The sequence below is a fragment of the Phoca vitulina genome, unplaced genomic scaffold (genome assembly GCF_004348235.1).
Source record: "Phoca vitulina isolate PV1807 unplaced genomic scaffold, GSC_HSeal_1.0 scaffold38, whole genome shotgun sequence".
Classification (NCBI taxonomy): domain Eukaryota; kingdom Metazoa; phylum Chordata; class Mammalia; order Carnivora; family Phocidae; genus Phoca; species Phoca vitulina.
In genome coordinates this window covers 18,872,131-18,892,563 of record NW_022589741.1, presented here as the reverse complement: position 1 = coordinate 18,892,563, position 20,433 = coordinate 18,872,131, and the positions used below count along the sequence as shown (strand labels likewise).

At 52.8% G+C, this 20,433-nt stretch overlaps 1 protein-coding gene across 9 annotated transcripts in view; it reads right to left on the bottom strand.

The window, feature by feature from the left end:
• GRAMD1B (GRAM domain containing 1B) overlaps positions 1–20,433 on the bottom strand; it is a 166,232-nt gene that overhangs the window by 9,393 nt on the left and 136,406 nt on the right. For all 9 annotated transcript variants that reach the window (XM_032427960.1, XM_032427962.1, XM_032427961.1 and 6 more), the window contains 13 exons: positions 17,673–17,757; positions 16,764–16,867; positions 15,919–16,014; positions 14,508–14,588; positions 11,590–11,705; positions 9,658–9,814; positions 8,349–8,538; positions 6,638–6,781; positions 5,611–5,729; positions 5,234–5,376; positions 3,954–4,057; positions 3,146–3,349; positions 1,932–2,022 (listed from right to left, as the gene is read on the bottom strand). In XM_032427960.1, the coding sequence (XP_032283851.1) occupies positions 1,932–2,022; positions 3,146–3,349; positions 3,954–4,057; positions 5,234–5,376; positions 5,611–5,729; positions 6,638–6,781; positions 8,349–8,538; positions 9,658–9,814; positions 11,590–11,705; positions 14,508–14,588; positions 15,919–16,014; positions 16,764–16,867; positions 17,673–17,757 (1,634 nt within the window). The remainder of the gene's footprint in view (positions 1–1,931; positions 2,023–3,145; positions 3,350–3,953; positions 4,058–5,233; positions 5,377–5,610; positions 5,730–6,637; positions 6,782–8,348; positions 8,539–9,657; positions 9,815–11,589; positions 11,706–14,507; positions 14,589–15,918; positions 16,015–16,763; positions 16,868–17,672; positions 17,758–20,433) is intronic.

The window sequence follows — 20,433 nt, the reverse complement described above, 5'->3', positions numbered from 1 at the left end:
AACAGAGGTGGCCTGCCAGATGCAGGGCGGTCCGATCCACACGCACACGGGCAGCAGACCCGCCGCCCGGACCCTCTAAGTGTTGAAGATGAAGTCCACGATCTTAACCCAACAAAGCCCCCACATCAGCTAATGCCATGCTATGCCATTTACTCGGGAGAGCAAGCCTACTTAACTAAGTCAGCATGCAGAGAAGGCTCAAACATAGAACTTACCTGAGTTTCAAGTTTTCTATCTACCAAACCCAACACCAGAGACTTAACAGAACAGCACGAATCCCCTCAAATGGAGGTTGCTAAACGGAAACCTTCCTGGTTTCACAGCTGTCTTTGTATATGACTTTGTAAAAAAGACCTTGGCTCCTCAGGCCACAGGCGGAAGAATTCTCCACCTCCCTTTTTGTTATACACGCAGTCAGGGCAGAAGAGAGCCCTCCTCATGTTCCTCACGGGCCCTCCTGCTTTCAGTGGTGCCCACACCTCGCCTGTGGCCCCGTTTCCTCTCTCACGCTCGGCGCTGTCCTGGGATGGTCTCATTCTCGCCCGTAGCTCTCATGCTCCCGCTAACTAAATCAGCATCGACAAGCTATGCTTCCCCGCCTTGCTCTGGGTCCACATCGGCAAGTACCGGTCACCTCCACCTGGATGCCCTACGGCCACTCAAGACACAGCTGGAGCCCGGAGCGTCTTCTCGGACAGCTCTGCGCCCCGTTCCGGTTTCTGGTAACGACACAACCGTTCACGGGTGCCCACCACAGTCCTTCCTCTTCCTCGGCTACCCAACCAGATGGCTAACGGGTCTTCGGTCCCTCCCCTGCTGGACAGTCACGCTCACCTACATCGCTGCCACTTACTTGGACCAGATTGCCTGCCTCCAGCCCTTTCTTCTCTAGGCCTCCCCCCATGGTTGTCAGAGCGACTTAACAACAACCACCACCACCACCACATAAAGCCAATCCTGCCACACCCCAGGGCTCCTTCAGGGCTTCCTGATGGGTTTGGCTGTGTCTCTGCTCCTGCCTCTCTGCAAATGCATTAGTGGGGGCCTGAAGGAGTGGGGAGGGGGTGTCACAGAAGAAAGAGCCAGAGACAGGCTAGTGCCCGGTGCAGAGCTGTCAGGGCCCGTGTCTGGGCAGCTCCCGTGCCACTCCCCCAACCTGTCCCCCCACATGCTCACCCCCACCTCCAGGTAAGGTGGGGGGGTGTACCCGGCAGCAGGCTGACCCAAGCAGAAGAGCTGTCCACACTCAGCTGTCCCAGGAACTCCCTGCTCCAAGCGGTTCAGGGGCGTCCCTGGAGGGCTCTGGGCTTCCACTGCGGACGGCTGTGCCCTCCCACCCTGCCCGTGCATTTCTTCCCCCCTTCCTCTCTCCCTGCGCAGCATCCTCCTGGGAACGTTACTGAGCCTACTGCTTTACAACATGATGGCAATATTGTAAATTATTTACATTAATATAAACATATATTTCTGGACGGTGGTCATTGATTTTGTCTGGCTATCCTGCCAAAGTGTGGGCCCAGGAGTGCCCGATCCTGGCGCCCGGCTCAGAGCAGATACTCAGGACCTCCCTCACAAGTGAATGAATGGGCTTCTAAGACGCTGTGTGGCGTCTCTATGTTAGCATTTCTCCAACGGTGTAGTAATTCTGAATTTCCTGTCTTACGCACTTGAAACTGAGTTCCTAAGGGCATGGATGCTGTAAACAGCGTTCTGTTGTCAATCCTGAAGGCCTAGCTGACAGCAAATGCCAAATCAAACAGAGAAAAATAAACAAAGAGGCCAGGAATGACGGACAGAGCAAGTGATCTGAAGAGAGAAGGCTAGAGGACAAAGTAGGGCCACGGTAAGGGGTGCTCATACGCCTGAGGAGCCAGCAGGCCGGGAGGGAAGGTGCTGGGGCAGGGGCGGGGAGGAGAGCTGGGATCCCTTACACACAGCTGATAACCAGCAGCAGCTTGGACACACTCTGCAGGTGGAAACCGTTAGGGGTGTCCTCGGGGACATGCCGCGTCTGCGTGGACCCTGTAGGGAGAATAAAGAGGCCATCACCACGGTGGCTCACGAGTCCCCTGGCTGCCGTGACAGCAGTCACGCACAGAGCTTCCGGGAACGACGGATACATCCAGCCCTCCGAAAGTACAAGGGAAGCCCCTCACGGGCAAGGTCAGGGGCTGGGTCAGGCGAAGTGGACATTCAAGTCACCGAACAAACAAGAAACTCAACAGCCTTACGGAGCTAGGACATGTGGAGGGGGGACAAAGTGCTCTGCAGCTTAGCCGTGACAACCGCACTGGCTGGGGCCAGAGACCGCTTTCAGCTCGGGCTTTGTCTGTAACCAGTGATGCGACATTGAGCAAGTCACTCGGAGAGTCAGCGTATTCACATATGCCACGCTAGTCAGAAATCCTCTACGTGAGGGATGGAAGGGAGTGCTCTGGTTAGTCAGAAATCCTCTACGTGAGGGATGGAAGGGAGTGCTCTGGTTAGTCAGAAATCCTCTACGTGAGGGATGGAAGGGAGTGCTCTGGTTGAAGCTGGGAGCGGGGCGGAGGGGGGCGGGCACGGAAGGCTGGCACTCTCCTCCTCTCCTGTCCCCATCCTGAGGAACGCCCAGGGGTGTGCAAAGCATAGCCTGAAAGACGCTGGATTAGTTGTCTCTGAGGCTTCTTACGGCTATAGGTTGCCATGACCGAGCGAAGACATGAGGTTGTGTGTGGCTGGATGGGAAGAGGGAGACACATCAAGGGAGTCCACTGCCTGGGAGGGCAGGTCCCCGATGGGCCTGTGGGGGCCACATGAGCTCGGACTCCCTGACGTTTGTGTCAGGAGGGCATCTCTGGCCTGAGCTATGGCTTCTCCCTGGTGCATTTGCCAAAAACTTGGAAGCTGCTCGTTTGAGTCTATCAAGGCGCACATGGAGTTCAGGGAACTTCTGTTCAGCAGACCCCACATGTGGGTTCAGCAGTGACTGAGGAACACAAAGGGCAAAAGGAAACAAGTAGAGGATCCGGAGGCTGAATAATGAATTAGGGGCAAATTATATACGATCTATACCCAAGGACGCAAAATGAGTGCATACGTAGGTCTTGGCCTAGGCATGCAGCTCGAGCCCCGAGCCCCGTCCCCACGGCCAGCCGGCACGCACCTGCCACGTGTTTGATCCTGTGGCCCACATCTTCATCGGTGGGTGTGGTGACGGGGCTCATCACCTCTTCCAGGTGAGGCACCCGCAGGTGGGCATGGGGACGTTTCCTCCTCCGTACCGTCGGGGCCTTGCTGGTCTTCTCTTTGGGAGACTGTCTGTGGATCTCAGCCAGGTAGGTGCTCTCCGTTTTGGTCAGCTCGCTCTCTGTCAGAGACAAAAGGCCACCTGCCTGTACCTCTAGCTCCACACACTGGCCCCCAGAAACAACTCTGTCTCCTAGCTGAGCCCCCTCTGAGAGAACCATTTTCCCGCACTGAACTCTGGGACATTGACTGGGAGGGCAAGGGTCCCTCAGGGGCGGCCACGAGCCTCAGGAAGTACCGCTGGGACGCAGCCTCACCCAAACCCCCCTTCTGGGTTTTGCTCAACATCGTGCAGAGACATAGGTTCCCAACCTCTGCACCCTCATGTAGACAGTTGGGGGCACGTCACAGGTCCTAATGGACGCATTCACAGGCTCATCCTTCCTTTCTGAAACTGAATTACCACCGGTGTGATGAAATGTGGAGGTCATGTGCCGGGGGTGGGGGGTGGGGGGTGGCCACAGACCCCATAAAAGTTACAGGCATAGCCTCTTGGAAAACGCACGTGTTCACAGACCTGCCAAATTCTGTATCCATTTCTGGGGCCACCTCAGGGCCCTCATGACACCCCTTCACCATCTCAGTGTGGCCCCCATTTCTGTGCTTCCCACTCCCCTGAATGGTGGCAGCTTTGCAGCCGAGCCGGGGTCTGCGGCCTTGCTCACCTAGGTGGCGGAAGTAGTCCTCCAGCCCGCTCCAGAAGTTCTTCTCGATGAAAGTTTTCACCAACCCCCATGGCTGTTTGCGATAGCGCAGCTCTGTGGAGACCCTGAGGAGCAAGCCAGAAACGAGATCAGCCATTTCCGGGGCAGACCCTCCTCTGCTGGGAAAGGCCCTTCACACCACACCCACTGTGCCATCTGGTCTCCCTGGCCACTTCTGGAGGTCAGTGGAACCGGCGGACTGATCCTCATTTTATAGGTGAGAAAACAGGAGTTCTAGAATAGTCCAGCAGACCAAAGGCTACCACACAGGGCTCCTGACTCCGGGCCCATAGTTCTTTCACGAGGCCACGCCGCCTCCTCCTGATGGTGCCAGGCAGCCAGCCGGCCGTGGGGGTCCTTCTCTTCTTCTGCAGAGACTTGCAAGTCCAGATCAGGCTCTAGGGTTCCGTCATTCCCACTTTTAGGGGAGTGATCTGCCACCGGCCCGGGCTCCTGCCTCTCCCCTCCACGAGACCTCGCCACTTCTCACTTTTTCCCAGTATTCTCTCTCCCAGTCACAGGTCTCTCTGCTGCCCGCTTCCCAGCCCCCTCCTCCCCTCCACAGCCCTGTGTCACTGCAGCGCCCGGCTGATGCTCCCGTTCTTAAGGCTGCCTACCCCCCCCCCCCCCCCCCCCCCCCCCGGGGCGCCCCCCCCCCCCCCGGCGCCGCCCCCCCCTCCTCGAGCCCCCCCCCCCCCCCCCCCCCCCGCCGTCCTCGGGGACACTGCGGCCTGACGTGAGCAAGCTCATGCTTGCGCGTCACCTCATCACCACCCTCCACTCCGCCACCCAGCAAGTGTTCACGGGATTACGGGTGGGTGCCTTTCTGGAGAGGTTTATCTGAGGTCAACAGGCTACTTCTGGGTGAACTGGGGAAAGAAAGGACGTCTACTCAGAAGACTCTCCAAAGAAGCTGGAAGTGAGAAGTCTAGACAGTGTGGGGAAGGATGGGGCGGGGCAGGAGGGAGGAGAGAGGACTGAGGGAAATGGAAGGACGGAAGGAGGCGTAGATACTCAGCGGCATAGGTACCAAAAATATATATATATGTATTTTCTTAAAGAAGAGGACAGGAACGATGCAGGCCCTTTCTGAGATGTGGGTGTTCAGAACGTCCCGATTCCCGAGAGGTCTCTCTCTAGCCTTTCACCAAACCCCTGTTTTACTGCGACCGCATGAGCGAGGACACCCAAGCACACCGGGAACCTCCTGGGAACCCACGCAGGCCCTCTAGACGCTGCACCTGAGTCGACTCTTGTTCCGAGCCACGCGGGTGAGAGTGTAGCGATTGATGGTGTAGAAGTAGTCGTGGTAGGGCACGTCGTGCGTGAGGACCTCGGCGTCTATCACGTAACATTCGCTCTCCTGGCTCGCCTTGTACATGGTCTGTGGGGGAGAAGGGACAAAACTGAAAAGAAGCAAGATGGGAAAAGCACCGTCCTCCCTACTCCCGGACGGAGGACCGGGAACCAGTGGAAATGGGCAGCCTGGTACGTGTCCCCGCCTCGGGGCCCAATGACACTTGCACCCAGAAACTTCTTCCTAGCGTCTACCCTTAATCGTTCTCGGCAGGACAGAGGCTCTTCCCGCTGCTCTTCCGTGGCCCTGCGCTCAGCTCACCTGCGTCTCCCTGACGGTGGCAGTTTTAGGAGCCAGAGGGTTGGTAAGGGTGATGGTGTAGAGGATCACTCGGCTCTGGTTTCCATTCTCTTCCTTCTTCCATGGATGGAAGATGATATCTGAGGGTGGACAAGAGCCCTGGAATGAGGGAGGGAGAGAGGCACGGCCGTGCCATCTCTGAATTTCCCCTCCGAGTGAACTCCTGACTGTACTGATGGACGACTGGCCTCCAACAGGAAGCCAATGGGAGCCCGAGGGCCCCGGGAGGAGGGTGGGGGGAGGGGGAGTCAAAGCAGAAAGAGGCTCATTGTAGCATTGCCGGAATTCTACCCGGGGCTCCAGAATGCTGACTGTTCCCGGGGCCGGGACAGGAGGTCTGGGGGCCCCCTGCGGGGGTGCTGGCAACACTGGAGTCACTGTGGCAAGGGCCTGGGATCCCTGGGAACAAGTCCTCTCCTCTAAGACACAGCCTCCGCGTGCCCTCCGCCTGCCCTCTCCTCCTGGCTGAGGGCTAGGCTGATACCCGGATGCTCTTGCACAGAGTCGGGTGCCCAGCAGCTCTGCCCGGCCGGAGCCGCAGTCCCTGCTCTGGGCAGAACAGGGGCAGGGGGGTGGGACAGGAGCCAAGCAGGGACGCACAGAGTCCTGGGTGTGAATCCTGGCCCGCGCGCTGCTTGGCTGCACGGCCCTGGGCAAGTGAGAACAGTTGGAGCTCTGGTTTCGTCGTTGGTACCCCGGGGATCGCAATGCTCACGCATGCGGCAGGTCCGAGGGTGACCCGAGATGAGGCGATTCTTTGCGAGACCATGAGCCCTGGGCGGTCTTGCTCGCCAGTGAGCCTGCGGGGCTGGCACCGAGGGCCTGGCGCACAGTGGGCGAGCATAAAGCGGCAGCACTGGGGGACGGAGTAGCATGCAGGGCCGTGGGGGTGGGGGGCGGGAAGAGGGTGCCCCCGGGCCATCGGGTGGCCTGGGGAAGGAGGGAACTTGGGAAGAAGAGGACAAAGCGTGGCCCGGGAGGAACTGACCGGAGAAGCGACGCTGCTCCATGAAGTCCCGCTGGAAGGGCGAGTCGGTGAACAGCAGGTCGTAGAGCTTGTCCACGCTGAAGTTGAAGACCTCGTTCACGTACTGCCGGCCACTCAGGTCCTCGTAGAAGGCCTGGACCTCCCCTGCATGGAAGAGGATGAGGAAGGAGGGAGTGAGGGCCGAGGGGCGGGCGGCCCCAGGGCCACCCCCCCAGGCCACCAAGGGTCAAGGGTGGCCAGTGTGGGTAGCGGTTCATGACCTCACATCTTCCGTCTCCTTTGCCAGCACGCACACAGCTCACTCGAGCCGGCCTTCTGTTCAGCCTTCCTTGACAAAGACTATGGGAATGTACCATTTGCTTTTAGTTTTTCAAGCCTTCCTAAGGAAGCTGATCTCAGACTAAAATTTAAATCGAGGGTGACTTCCTGAACCCAGAGGTTATCAGTCACCCAGAGTCTGTAAGTTAAGCACAACTGATGACACATGGCATTGCAACCACAGTACAGGGGCATTGAAGGGACGTGGATCCATCTGGAATGACCTGTTTACAGAAAAGCTTCGAAGGCTGGGCTGGACTGCAGGGCCGCGCTCTCTAACCACACAAGGTCGGCTCCTCTTCCATAAGGCAGCTGTCTCCCCCAGGATTTCAATGCCTGTCACTTTTCTCAGGTTTCTATCTGCTCCGAGAGAATGTGCCTGAGGGTAGAGGTGTGCTGCTGAAGCCCCGGCATTCCTCCCAAGCCTTCGGCACCCCGTAGTCCCTAAATTGCTGCACCTACAGAAGCTGGCGTGTGGTCTCGAGCAAGATGCTGACATTCCTGGTGCCCCTGCGGCTCAGAATCATACAGAGCTGGTGCCTGTGATCATATAGGATAAGGACTGTGTGAGCACAGTTGGGGGGTTATAGTCGTGTCTGAGTTGATGTGCACAGCGCCCCTGTTGTTGTGCAGTACCCAACCTGTGCAATCATTGGCACTGGCCCTGCATCCTAGATGGGAGTGGGGAAACCAGCCAAAGGTGAGGAGACCGCTCCAGTGGACCATCGGAGAGACTGTCCACAGATGTTTAAATGAGCACTGTCTACATACACGCACTAGTCCTAGCCTACCACCAAGTCAGTGGGCATCAACCCATTTCATGAATACTGACAATTTTCCTCTCTGCTCCAGAAATGCCAGAGGCAATGCATGCCTGAGCCAGGTCTTAGAAGCTGATCTGACGCAGGACTGAAGTAAGAAATACTACCTAGAAATACTAGAGAGAAGGGCAGGTTCTACAGTCTGAGTCACCCAGCAGCACCTTTTCTTGCAGCCTGGTCTAAAAGCCCGACGCTGGAGTCACTAAAGCAGGTTTCTATTAAAATCACATTATTTCCAGGAAGCAGCTGACTGGCACTTTCCTGTGGCATATAACCACTGCCTTGCCTTGCATCTCTATGAGGAACAGAGCTGCAGGGCAAGCCCAGGTTGACAGGGGGGACATTTAGTGGCAAGACTGGATGGCAGGACAAAGCATGATCCATCAAGTAAAGAAAGACAAATACGGAACGATAAGGATCCTGCAGTGGCTATCCGGAAAATGACAAATGAACCCACCCTTCCACCGGAAACCCAGAAACTGACTGACTCCAGCCTCCACACAGGGACACCCTGTTAGCCTTCAAATGGAGAGAGGAAGGGCCACTCTGCACACCCACTTTCAAATGCCCACCTTCATCATGGGTGTCAGAAGAGTCACTGAGCTCAGTGGGGATGTCCTCATTGTCATTGAAGTCCAGCGAAGGGGAGGTCACAGGCGCAATGATCTCAATCTTCTCCCCGATGATGTTGTCAATGGCAAGCTCCTTCTCCAGGGACCCATCCCCCTCTAGCACCTCCTCCTCCAGGGGCAGGCCATCGAACTGGGGTGGAAACAGAGAAGTCACCCAACAGGGCCAACTTGCTCTGGGGCTCCTCTCTAAAGGGAGGTTAGGAACCTGGCCTTGGGAGCCCTCATGTTCACAACACAGCTGCTCTGGAGCTGGGCTGAAAGTCATGCTCTAGGGGTTTCCCCAGCTCTGCCATGGAAGACGGGAGAACCCAGTAGAAGGTTCCAACCTTGTCCTGCTCACCATTACATAGTGCACCAGCCCAGCAGTGAGCAGAGTTAGTACCTTCCGTCTCAGCAACGCTCCTGGAGCCACACCTCCCCCATGCTACCTGTCGGCTTGCTTCTCACTAGGACGCATCTACGATGAGGCTCAAAAGCTTTGTAAGCATATTTTAATTTATTCTCCCCTTAGCCCTAGAAGGGAATAGATATAGGCCTTTATATCTGACAACCTCAGAGACGGAAAATGGAGATTAAGCACCAGATGAATGATGTTTTCATTCTAAGGCCAGGTGGTCTGACCCTTAAGCCACTGGAATACGAGGCTCCCCTCTCTGGGAATCCTTTCTAAGAAACCCCGCCCATTCTCCTACCCGCCAGTGCACACCCAACACTTCCTTCATCAAGCTCCTATCCCCTCTGTAACCAAGTCTCAGAGAACAAAGGCCTTTCTTAGCACATTTTTATCTCTTTTGTGAGGTGTAGCACAGTGGAAAAATAAATCTAGGAATTAAAAAACTAATTGTTGAATGAGTGAACAGATAACAGGTCTATAGCCCTAGAGTCACATATAATTTTGACCTCAGATCAAGGCCTTTAAAAAAAACAAAACAAAACAAAAGACTGGGATAGTTCTCCATAGAGGGGCTGATCTGCAGCAATCACACAATGAATTTGGAATGGTTTTCAAATGCTCAGAAGCCAAATAAAATCTTGTATCCAAGGCACCAAGAACCTGGCTCTGGATCCTGGGACTACACCATCAGAACAGAGAGCCCATCGGCTCTAGGATGCCTCCTTGAATAAACTGACCACAGGGTAACCAACCTCCCTTCTCCCTGTTCCCCAGGCCAGGGTCCTGTGGCATGAACTCAGCTAGGAAACACTGGCCACTGGATGAGGGGTGGAAGCAAGGTCATATCGCCCATACCGAGACAGGGGCTTCACTGCTCCCTGTGGATGTCAGCGTGCTGTTGGTGATGGATTTCTTGGGTAGCTGTGGACTGGCATCCGGCTTGGTCTCGATGCTGCTTTTGGATGAACTGTCGTTCACTTCATTCTCTTCCACAGGGATCTCCTCACAGTAGCTGAGAGAAGACACCATGAATCCCTGTCAACCTCAGTTGCCAAGACCACCGACTATTCTAAGAACCTCACATCTGTCTATCCATCCCAAACTATGGGCTTTCTTGCTTCTTTGCTTTGGGTATGATCTTCCTCTAAAACACCACCCCCCTGCTACATTGCTCTCCTGAAACCTCGTCCCCACCTCGCACTCCACTCCCCATGTATTATTTCTGGCTCCAAAGTCACCTTTTCTATGCACTCTCCTTAGATTTAACCCTATCCTATGACCATTATGCGTCTTGAACTATCTTTCTTCCAGTGGCATCCCATCCCATCCCAACCTCACCACTCACAGAAATGCCTGGGCTCTGAGCATACATTTTATGTCCCACACGGTGATGAGGATGGGACCCCACACAAGTGCCCTTTGGTGATAACGCCCAGATTCTGGATCCTAACTAGTGAGCTTCTTTGCCTTGGACACCTGAAGGGGAATGCTGAGATAAGGGTGGGTGCCCTTCTAGGGACACTTCCTCCTCTCCCAAGGGAGAACTCATCCCCGTCATCCACATCTGACTCACACTTTACCTAATCACCCCACGTGGATGCATTACAACTCTGAGTAACCCATGACATGCCTCATAAAGATAATCAAACAGATACTCACAGAGATTAAATGATAACACTATTGAGTGTCACTATTCAGCGCTCTTTCCTTGCTTTCCACTGCTCTGTGCCTTGCACACCACCACTGAGCCTCCACCTACCTCCCCACCTCAAGCATATACTCGTATGGCTTCGAGGCCCCATCCTTCTCAACCCATCAACAGCACGGGATACAGTGATGCTTCCTTCTCCTACAGTTTCCTTCCCTTGCCTTTGAGGATGCAAGCTCTCCTAGTGTTCCTCCTACCTGGCTGGCTGTTCTTTCAGGATTTCTTTTGCTGCTGCTGCTTCTTGTTGAGTGCTCCCAGGCCCAGTCCTTGAACTTCTTATGTTCATCCAGCCACTTGGTGGTTTCAGCTAATCTCCTGGCTATCCATTCACAATTCCTAGGTTTATGTACCTCACCCAGACTTCCCCGGTGAACTCCGCACTCACATCCACAAATGTCTATGTGACATCTCCATTTGGGTTATCTCAAACCCAACTTGCCTGATCTTCCCCCAAAGTCTGATCTGTAGTGCTGTCCATCTCAGTTTGGAACAGCTCTAGCCTTCCAGTTGGTAAATCCAAGAAAACCTTAAAGCCACCTTTTGTTCCTTTCCAATCTGTCAGCAAATCCTTCAAAACGCATCTGGTTCCACTTTCAAAATATATTCAGCAACAAACCACTGATTGCCATTTCTACTGCTACCCTCCTGGCCCAAACCACCTTCACCTCTCCCCTAGCTGATCTCAATTATTCCACAGCCTCTTAGCCTGCCCTTGCTCCTCCCTGGTCTATTTTCAATCCACGAGCCAGAGTGATCCTGTTAAAATGTTAAGTTGGATCTTATCAATTACCAACTCAAAGCCTTCCCAGGGCTTCCCAGCCCACTCTGAGTAAAATCCAATCATCGCACTGGCCAAAAGGCCTTCAGGATCTGGCCCCTGGCCTCACCTCTTCCTGCTGGCCCTTTGTTCATTCCGCCCAGCCACCCATTGGCTATTCCCTCTGCCTGCGAGGCTCTCCCCGCAGGTACCCTCCCTTCCTTCAGGGATCACTTAGACACTGCTCCCCAGGGAGGCTGTCACCGCCATCCCAGCCCCTCTTGGAGAAGCACCCCGGCAAGCTGCCCTCTGCCCTGCTCACCCCATCGTGTTGAAGTCGTCATCAGGGGGCACGTAGTCCTCGTCGTCACTGGTAAGGCCCAATTCATTCCCGTAGCACTGGTGAACGAAGTGCCAGAGCTCCTTGGGGCACAGGGGCTGTGGGGGACAACAGAGGGACTCTGACCCTTCCATCCTCGGGACCCCACTCTACACGGAGGCACTGAGTTGAGCTGGACTCCCCAGGGGGGTAGGAGAAGCTGACCTCCATTCTCCCTTGCTAAACTAAGAGGAGAACAACACCTCCTGCACTTCCTCTTCCCTCCTCTCAGGATCACAGCAAGATGCCAATCTCTTGCCTAAATACGGCTTTCAGCCAAGCCAGGAATCTGGCCCTGTTTCCCACAACTCAGGTTTGTATAATGGGATCAACTGGCCCCTTAAGGATGGTAGCTATCCATCTTTTGCTCCTATGGACGAGGTCAAGCATTAAGCGTGATATATAGATGTGACTCTTGCAGCCAAGGCGATCCCAGAGCTTCTGACGTGGACTTGGTCCTTTGAGCCAGTCTCCCCAACACAAAGAAACCTCCTAATACTAACAGTGGCCACGCAGGCAGGCCCCACTGCTTCACGTCCAAGAATGAGGTGTGACCTCACAGGTGGCATTCCATAGTTGGACAGTTCCTGTGGTTAGAAAGAAGCCTATATTCTCATAATTTCAGGGGCCTCAAAGGTGAGCACATTCAACCCTGTCGTGGCTACCTGAATACTGCCTTCTTTATTCTTTTTTTTTTTTTTTTTTAAAGATTTTATTCATTTATTTGAGAGAGAGAATGAGAGAGAACACATGAGAGGGGGGAGGGTCACAGGGAGAAGCAGACTCCCCACCGAGCAGGGAGCCTGATGCGGGACTCGATCCAGGGACTCCCGGATCATGACCTGAGCCGAAGGCAGTCGCTTAACCAACTGAGCCACCCAGGCGCCCCTGCCTTCTTTATTCTTGAATAGAATGAGTTTGTCTACAGTTCTGCATAGTAGCTCCAGTTCCGCATTTCACTGCGTGCTACGTGTCCTCCTCAAAAGCTCTGTCCTGAGAAAAGTGAGCTCTTGTGGGGTTCAGATTTGCGGGAAAGAGGCTACAGAATGTGGAAAACCAATGACTGGAGGGACCATGGATGAGTCTTGAACGGGGAGCAGGGGCAGAAGGTGGTAGGGTCAGGATTCGAGAAAGTGGGCAAGAGCCTTAAAGAAAAACAGGAGTCAAAACACAAAGAAACATTTTACATCAAACTTAAAGAATGTTTCCCATCAATAGATCTGATAGAGAATCTGAGAATTCTCCGAGCCCAGCCTTTCCAGGTGTGGTTTAGGAAGTAGGCGGTGCCAGGCTGCCATGAGCCAGGGTTCTGGTCTCCCAACTGAGGAGAACTGCCCAGAACGGCATAGACCAGGGCTCTCCTCTGAGCTGGCAGGTGCTGGCCCTCACTGAGCTGAAGGGAGGCATCTCCTCCTTTCTCTGGGCCTCCTGCCTCCGATCTCTGGCCCTGACGTAGACCATTCAACCTTCCTGGGACACATTTGCTTCGCTGCCTGACCACGTCCTCCCCTTTGTCACAATTCCCGTTCTCCGCGCACCCTTCCCTGACCCAGTCTCCAGGCTCGGCTTGTCTGACCATAAGCAGGACAAGGACAACCGGGAAACATCTGTTGTGTGAGAGCTTCCGTCTTATTCAGAAATGACAGTGGCTGTGAACTGAAAATCCAAACCAGCCGGCGGAAGTTCAAACACATGATCATTTTACTATTATTGATGGCTAATAAAGGCAGAAGATCGCAGCACATATAAATTACCTGGATTTGTGCCCAGGCTATAGGCCTTCAGGTTAGAAGAAATTCTAAATAATAAATCTGCTCAGTTTACTTTAGATCGTTTAGGAGTCAAGGTAGATAAATAGGTGTCGTGTATATAATATAATTATAACCACATAACTTTTCTATTATGTCTCTTTCCCTGGTTTGGGGCTCTTTCCCAACACCCCCTGGCATCTGAGTGGGAGTTCTCTCAGGAATGCGGCCATACCATCGCCAATATCCGTGTCCCCTCAGAGTCCTTCAGACACTCGAGTAGTCATATTGGTGGCTCTATTAACTCTGTTTTCCTATTTTCTGAATTTTTGATGCTCTGGCCATCTGAGGCCTTGCTGACTGGGGAGGGAACGTCTGTCCCAGGGTTAGCTAATTCCTGGAGATAGAAAACTCGCCCGGGAGTGCACCTTTCATATGTAACCAGCCATTCCAAAGCCTACACCCTCAACCACCTTCTTCCCCAGCTCCTTACAGTCTGGGCCAGTATTACCTGGCCTTAGGTATCCCAGGGCCAGGCAACGAGAGACAGTCTCTATGTCCCGAAGCCTGATGGAATTATTCAAACTAGCCAATCCTAAACCTGGTTGGCCTGCTTACCCTGCCTCCCCCATTCCTTCCTGCAAAAGCCACAATGTAAGCTCTTGCCCATGCTTTCCCCTCACGCCCTCTGCCTCCTGACAGCCCGTGGCCTCTTTCCCTTCCCCACGTGATTCTGCAAGGTGTGACGGGCCTCTGCCTCTATGAACCTGTGAGGATAAAAACTGATTCCTTCCCGACAGTCCTTTCCACCTCTGCGGGTCCCACAAACCCTGGTACATTTTAGAACAGTGGGATGGAAGTGCCTGAAGTCAACGAGGGCCTTGCTCCAGGCAGCAATGAGGCTGCTCACAGAACACCACCAAAGGAAGAATATGGAACTCACCGCAAGTGTGGGGGACTTCCAGAACCTTGAGGACACGTGGGCTGCTCTGGAGCTAGCCCACGTCACAGGAAGAGCACTCTCTCCATGGGGCCCTCACCCCAGGGGAAAGAACATTCCAGGTGGATGTGCGTCCAGGGGCCAAAGGAAGGAAGGAGCTGGGCAGTACTTACCTTTTCAAGGAGCGCATTCTGCCAGAGTCGGAACATCATCATGTACGTCCTATCCCGGGCCCCAAATGAAGTGAAAAAGTGCTAGATGGGAAGAGAAAACAGCAAGAAGTATCACAACAGAACGGTAAGACTCACAATAGAACAGAGGGAGACAGGGTGCTTCATCCTTTTAAGAAAAGCTACCGACTTTATCCCCAAATACTATGGACTCGGTTATCCGTGACCATGACACCAAGGTACTCTAGTGACGGGGACCAAGTCCCCAGGGGCGCTAAGTCCTTTGGTATTCACCCCTGCTTTCCACGGTGCTTCTCCCTCTGGTTGGAGGTTTTCATCTCCTTTGAAAACAACTTCCTTCATCCACCAACTGGACCTGGGTTAAGTGGTAAGCTGTGAACCAGCCTTTGGGAAGGAGAAGACAAACCCACTAACCCAGTCACCCTCTCATTCCCTAATTCAACAAATATTTGAATATAGTACGTGCTGGGTACCATTTTACATATTTGGGGTACGAGGGCAATCAAAACAGAGACTCCTGCTCTTACTGTGCTTACATGTTAGCGGGGACCCTTTATAACATGCGGAAGGAAATGATGGGGAACCAGATGTTACTGAACACGATCTAGGGGCTTTACAAATGCTGCTGCTTTGTGTAAACCACATGTGAGTCTTGGAAAATATACGTAACTGCTAACGCCTAATAAAGAGAAACGGGCTGGTGGGATCAGGGGACTTCTGTCATCACAAGGCTGATTCAGGCCAGAAACAGAATTCAAACCAAAGACTATCTGACCCCAAATCTCATGGTTTTTGCCACTGAACTGCCCAAGTCCAAGGGCTCTGCAGACTTGTGTTCAGCTCAGGCCTAGTCCACCCCTAGCCCTGAAGCTCTTAGTCTCCAGGAATTGGTTAAAGGTCAAAGATCCCTGGGTTTCCTCGGCCCTAAATGTTACCTACCACCTTTCCCCCATGCTGACGTGGACAATCCACTTCCTACCGGACTCTGCCGATACATAATAACAACTTACATTTGCACAGAGCTTTGCAACTTAGTGTTTTCAAATCCGTGATGTCATTTCAAGCCTCTGTTATAGGACCGACTGGCTCGATGTCACACATGAGAAAACTTACGTGGAGAGAGGTTACATACCACACCCACAGTTACGGGACTCAAATTCAAGTGCTCTGGCTCCAAGTCCAATGGATAGACCTTCCGTCCTCACCTCTGCTCAGACTCCACACACCCTGATCCAATGGAGGTGGTCCCTGCGATCTGCATCCCCTTACCGTCCCCCACCACCATCCTCCTGGCCTCCATATTCATGCAGTTGAAGGACAGAAATACAAAAGGGGTGGGGCCTGGGGATTGGGGCGGTGGGGAGTAGAAGGTCCAAGATTAGATTCCACTTACCTTTTCTGAGTCAGTGCAAACTTGAATGGCATTGGGAATGAGGCGAGCTGTTTTTTCTTTAGTCATGGAGCAGATGTCTTTCAAACGGACGGTTAGCTGGTACCCCCCACAGGGACGGAGAATGGATAATAAGCAAGAAGAGACATTCATTGAGTCGGCCACGAGTGTCTACGTGGCACCAGTTCAGAGAGAGAAAATCACATCTCAGTCTCCTTATTTCTAAACCTGGAAGGGACCCTGTTAGAGATCATCTGGTTTAGCTCCCTATTTCATGGAGGCCACACAGCGAGGCGGCGGCTGAGCCTCGCCTAGAGCCCCATGGTGCCTCAGCTGCTGGTCCAGGGAGCCTTCCTTCTCAGGTCTACACAGTCTGATCAATGTGCACAGACCCCATCACTACTTGGCATTTAAAGAAACACAGGACAGTGACAGGGTAAAAGTCACCAGCTTATCTCTTCCTGTTTTATTTTATAAGATGAGAAGGCAGAGAAAGAACAAAGGACTAGCCTCATGAGACACAGCCAACTAGGTGGAGAACCCAGATAACGTACAACCCGGACCTGAGTACCAAGGCCAAGGCCCCTTTGACTCAACTATTCTACCTTCTGCAGTGACTCCTGCCAAATATTTACCTGCATCTGCCAAGAGCAAATGCTCTCATGCTCTCTTCCACACCAAAGAGGGAGGGAGGAGAAGACACTGCAGAGGAGATCTCTCCCTCAAGACTCAGGCATGTGCTTTTATGAATTATGCAAAGGTGTGGGCAGAGCAGGAAGTCAACAAAAGGTGGAGAGTGAGGGCAGCTTGCTCAGTGCTCGCCCAGGGACCAAGCCCCAGGTCTTTACCAGAGTTTCCCAGCGGAAGATGTTGCTGTAGAAGCATATCCAATTCTCAGAGAGGTAGAGTCGGCCCTGAAGAAGAATGTCTCTTTGGAGTGCACATGAGTAATCTGTGGTAGGATGGGGGACAGAGGAGCTCAGAGACAGGAAACATCTTCAGCAAACCACTACAAATGAGGCACGCTATCCCTCCCACCAGCACTGTGGGAGCCCCACTGCCTGCTACTCACTAGGTGGGTGAGGCACTTGAACTAGTGGCCAAGGGAGTCCCTAGCAGCCCATGTGACGTGAAATACGCCGCTGCTGCCTGAAGGCAGAGGGACGGATGAGGCGGCGGAAGGAGCGAGAAAGTCAGAGGGAGAAAAGACCAATAAAAGTCAACTAACACCCCTCCCCCATCCAAGTTACCCCAACCCTTCACTGCTGGGCCATCTGCAGAGGTTAAGAGTGGCAGTGACTCAGGGCGCCTGGGTGGCTCAGTTGGTTAAGCGACTGCCTTCGGCTCAGGTCATGATCCTGGAGTCCCGGGATCGAGTCCCGCATCGGGCTCCCTGCTCGGCAGGGAGTCTGCTTCTCCCTCTGACCCTCCTCCCTCTCATGCTCTCTGTCTCTCATTCTCTCTCTCTCAAATAAATAAATAAAATCTTTAAAAAAAAAAAAAAAAAAAGAGTGGCAGTGACTCATTCCAGGTTGGGTTCTCTGTCGAGGCCACCACACACACGTTGCTCAGCCCTGAGCCTCAACCACGGGGCTCAGTGCTCTGGACATCCTCTCTCCCTGCTCCCAGACAGATGTTCTCACTTGGGTTGGCTCTTTGGTGGGGAACCTCAAGACAGAAGCAGCCTGGGTGCTGCCTTTGGGATGCTCAGACTTCCTTCCTGCTCCCACCCCCTGCTCCCAGGTCCCCCAGCTCACCAACAATGAGGCGCTCCGTGTCTGGAAGTTGCTTAAAGAGCTTTCTGAAGTCTTCATTTCTCTGCTTGTAAGTTGGGCTTAACACCTGCGTGACAATGACCGAGGTTAGCAGGATGTTCCCAGGTTCTGTGGGGGTGGGGAGGAAGACGCAGGAAGAGCACCTGCTTGCATGTTTAAAAGGCAAAGATGAGGCTCTGTTATCCCACAGACCCTAAGCGGCTCGGTGAGGCAAAGGGGGCTTTGGTATGTATGGAAAAACACCAGGGAGAGAATCGGACACCCCAAAAGGGTTTGTATTCAGTATCCATCAATGAGAAAACGTCAAACATACTAAGCAGGGTCCATGTTAGATCCCAAGAAGAGAAAGGAAGGAGGGACACCTCCAGGGAGCTTCCTGGGACCCACCACAAGAGCTATTGTTGCCCTGTCTTCTGCCAGCAGGAAGTACCACCTTGACAGCAAAACGGGGGCCCAAGAGGGCTCCCCCAGGGCCCCTGCAGGACCCAGAATATGATGCTACTCAGAGCATCCCTCGGAAGCAGTGGTCATTGTGACTAACACAGGAAGTACTGGGCTGTGGATGAAACTGACGACTGGAAAAGAAAAATCATAAGAATAATCATAAGACTACTACGATGTGACTTGTCAATTATATCTCAGTGAAACTGGGCAGGTGGGGGGAGAGAACTGTACTCTACCAAGACTAGATTTAAAAAAAAAAAAAAAAAAACCATAAAACTAGTACTAGAATAAGCACAGAAGTAGAGAATTTAAAAGCATGTCTGGTAACTGGAGGCACCCAACCTTGAGTCCCTCCCCACCCTTTATAAGACTAGTTAACCCAACCCTTCCATTGGCGATGAGGAAATGAAGGCCAGGGAGGAGACCCCAGCCCAAGAGTCCCCAAGCTGGTGAGTGGCAGATTTCTGCACCCCTGGTCCTCTGCTCACCTCTCCCCACCACCTGAGCTACCAGATGACCCTGTGCCCACTTAGCTTTTTGGGTGCAGACCTATACCCATAAACTGCCTTCACAAATCCTCCTTGGAAATTCCATCAGTCAGCTGAATAGACAGGAAACCTCATCTTTCCAAGCTTACAATCTTAAAATTAAAAAAAAAAAAAAAAAGAGGAGGAAGAGGAAGAAGAAGAGGAGGAGCAGCCTGTGGATGAAAGGCACCCAAGCATGATACATGAAGACAAGAGCACAATCCAGGAAGAGCCACGCATCACGACAGAGAAACATCTGTACCCGTACCGGCGCGCCCATGACCGGCCTACTTAGGCCAGGAGCGCACCAGATTGTCCTGGTGATGGTGACAGATAGGTCTTGGCCATTTACACTTTCCACCCACTTCCCTGGGGACCCACTGGCGTACAGCTGCGGTGGCGCCGAGATGCGCTTCAGACGGTTGATTTTTGGCTTTTTGCAAAGCTAAGTGGCCCTCGAGCAAGCTCGGGCTGTGGCCTAACCGAGTTCAGGGCATGCGCTTTGACTAGCTGAGCTAAGTGGCCCGATGGTGTTTGTGCTAGAAGAAATGGGAATATTTCAGGAAGTTGGAGGAGAGAGAATGGCATGACTTCAGTTTGCGGGAAGATTTCCAGGAGAGAGAGAGAGAAGACAGTGCTTTCAACTACTCTGTCTATAGTTAATTTGAATTTTAAACTTCTGTTTTGGCTTGTTTATAAAATGATCTATACTTGCAGTAGTCAATGCCCTGCTACCTTCCCCCAAGCAATGCTATGCTGTAGAACCCCAAACTTCAACAATCACCTGCCATATGTTTGAACCAAGTATCAGGGACACTGGGAGAAGCCAACCTATCCTCTGACTTCTATGGCTAGAAAAGACCTATCTAGAGAAGCCAACCTGGAGAAGTTGGCATAGAAGTCAGAGGATAGGCTAAGTGGCCCAATGGTGGCCAGTGCTTTCAACTACTCTGTCTATAGTTAATTTGAATGATCTGTATCATTCAAGAGAAGCCAACCTATCCTCTGACTTCTATGGCTAGAAAAGACCTCCGAATACCACACTCCTCTGGCCCACAGGTTGATTCCAAACTGATACTGAGATAACCAATCTAACTGGCCCCCTGGCCTCGCAGAACAGAGCCCACACACTGAAAACCCTTGCTTGCCCACCTGATCATCACGAAGTTCCTAATTATGTCTAACTGACCTCCTAGAGCTACAGTTGAGTGAACGTGAAATGAGTCATTACTACACACCAAGCACTGTCATTAGCCCTTCACATACATCATTTCACTGGACCACAGATTTTTTATTTTCCCATTTTATACACCAGGAAGTTGAGGCATAGAGAGGTTAAGCAACTTGTCCAAAGTATGTGGTTACTAAGTGGGAGAGGAGAGCATGAACCGAGGCAGTCTGACCCACAGTCCCTGGTCTGAGTCACTGCTCTATGATGGTGGCTCAGGGTCTTGGTCCCAAGAGGGAAACAGGGATGCCTTGGCAGAGCACACTCTCTGGGGGATGAGATGTCCACCTACTCGGGGGCCCCACTAGTCTTTCATGCCCACAAGTGGGGTTTTTTTTCTTCCCCCAGGAGGGTAGTAATAAAGCTTCAGTTTTTTCAAGATGAAAAAGTTCTGGAAATTGGGTGCAGAACAGTGTGAATGCACTTAATGCTACTGAACTGAGAAATGCTTAGAAATACTTAAGATGGTAAGTTTTAGGTTCTTTACCACAATTAAATTTCTTTAAAAAAAAAAAAAAGTATTGGGCGCCTGGGTGGCTCAGTT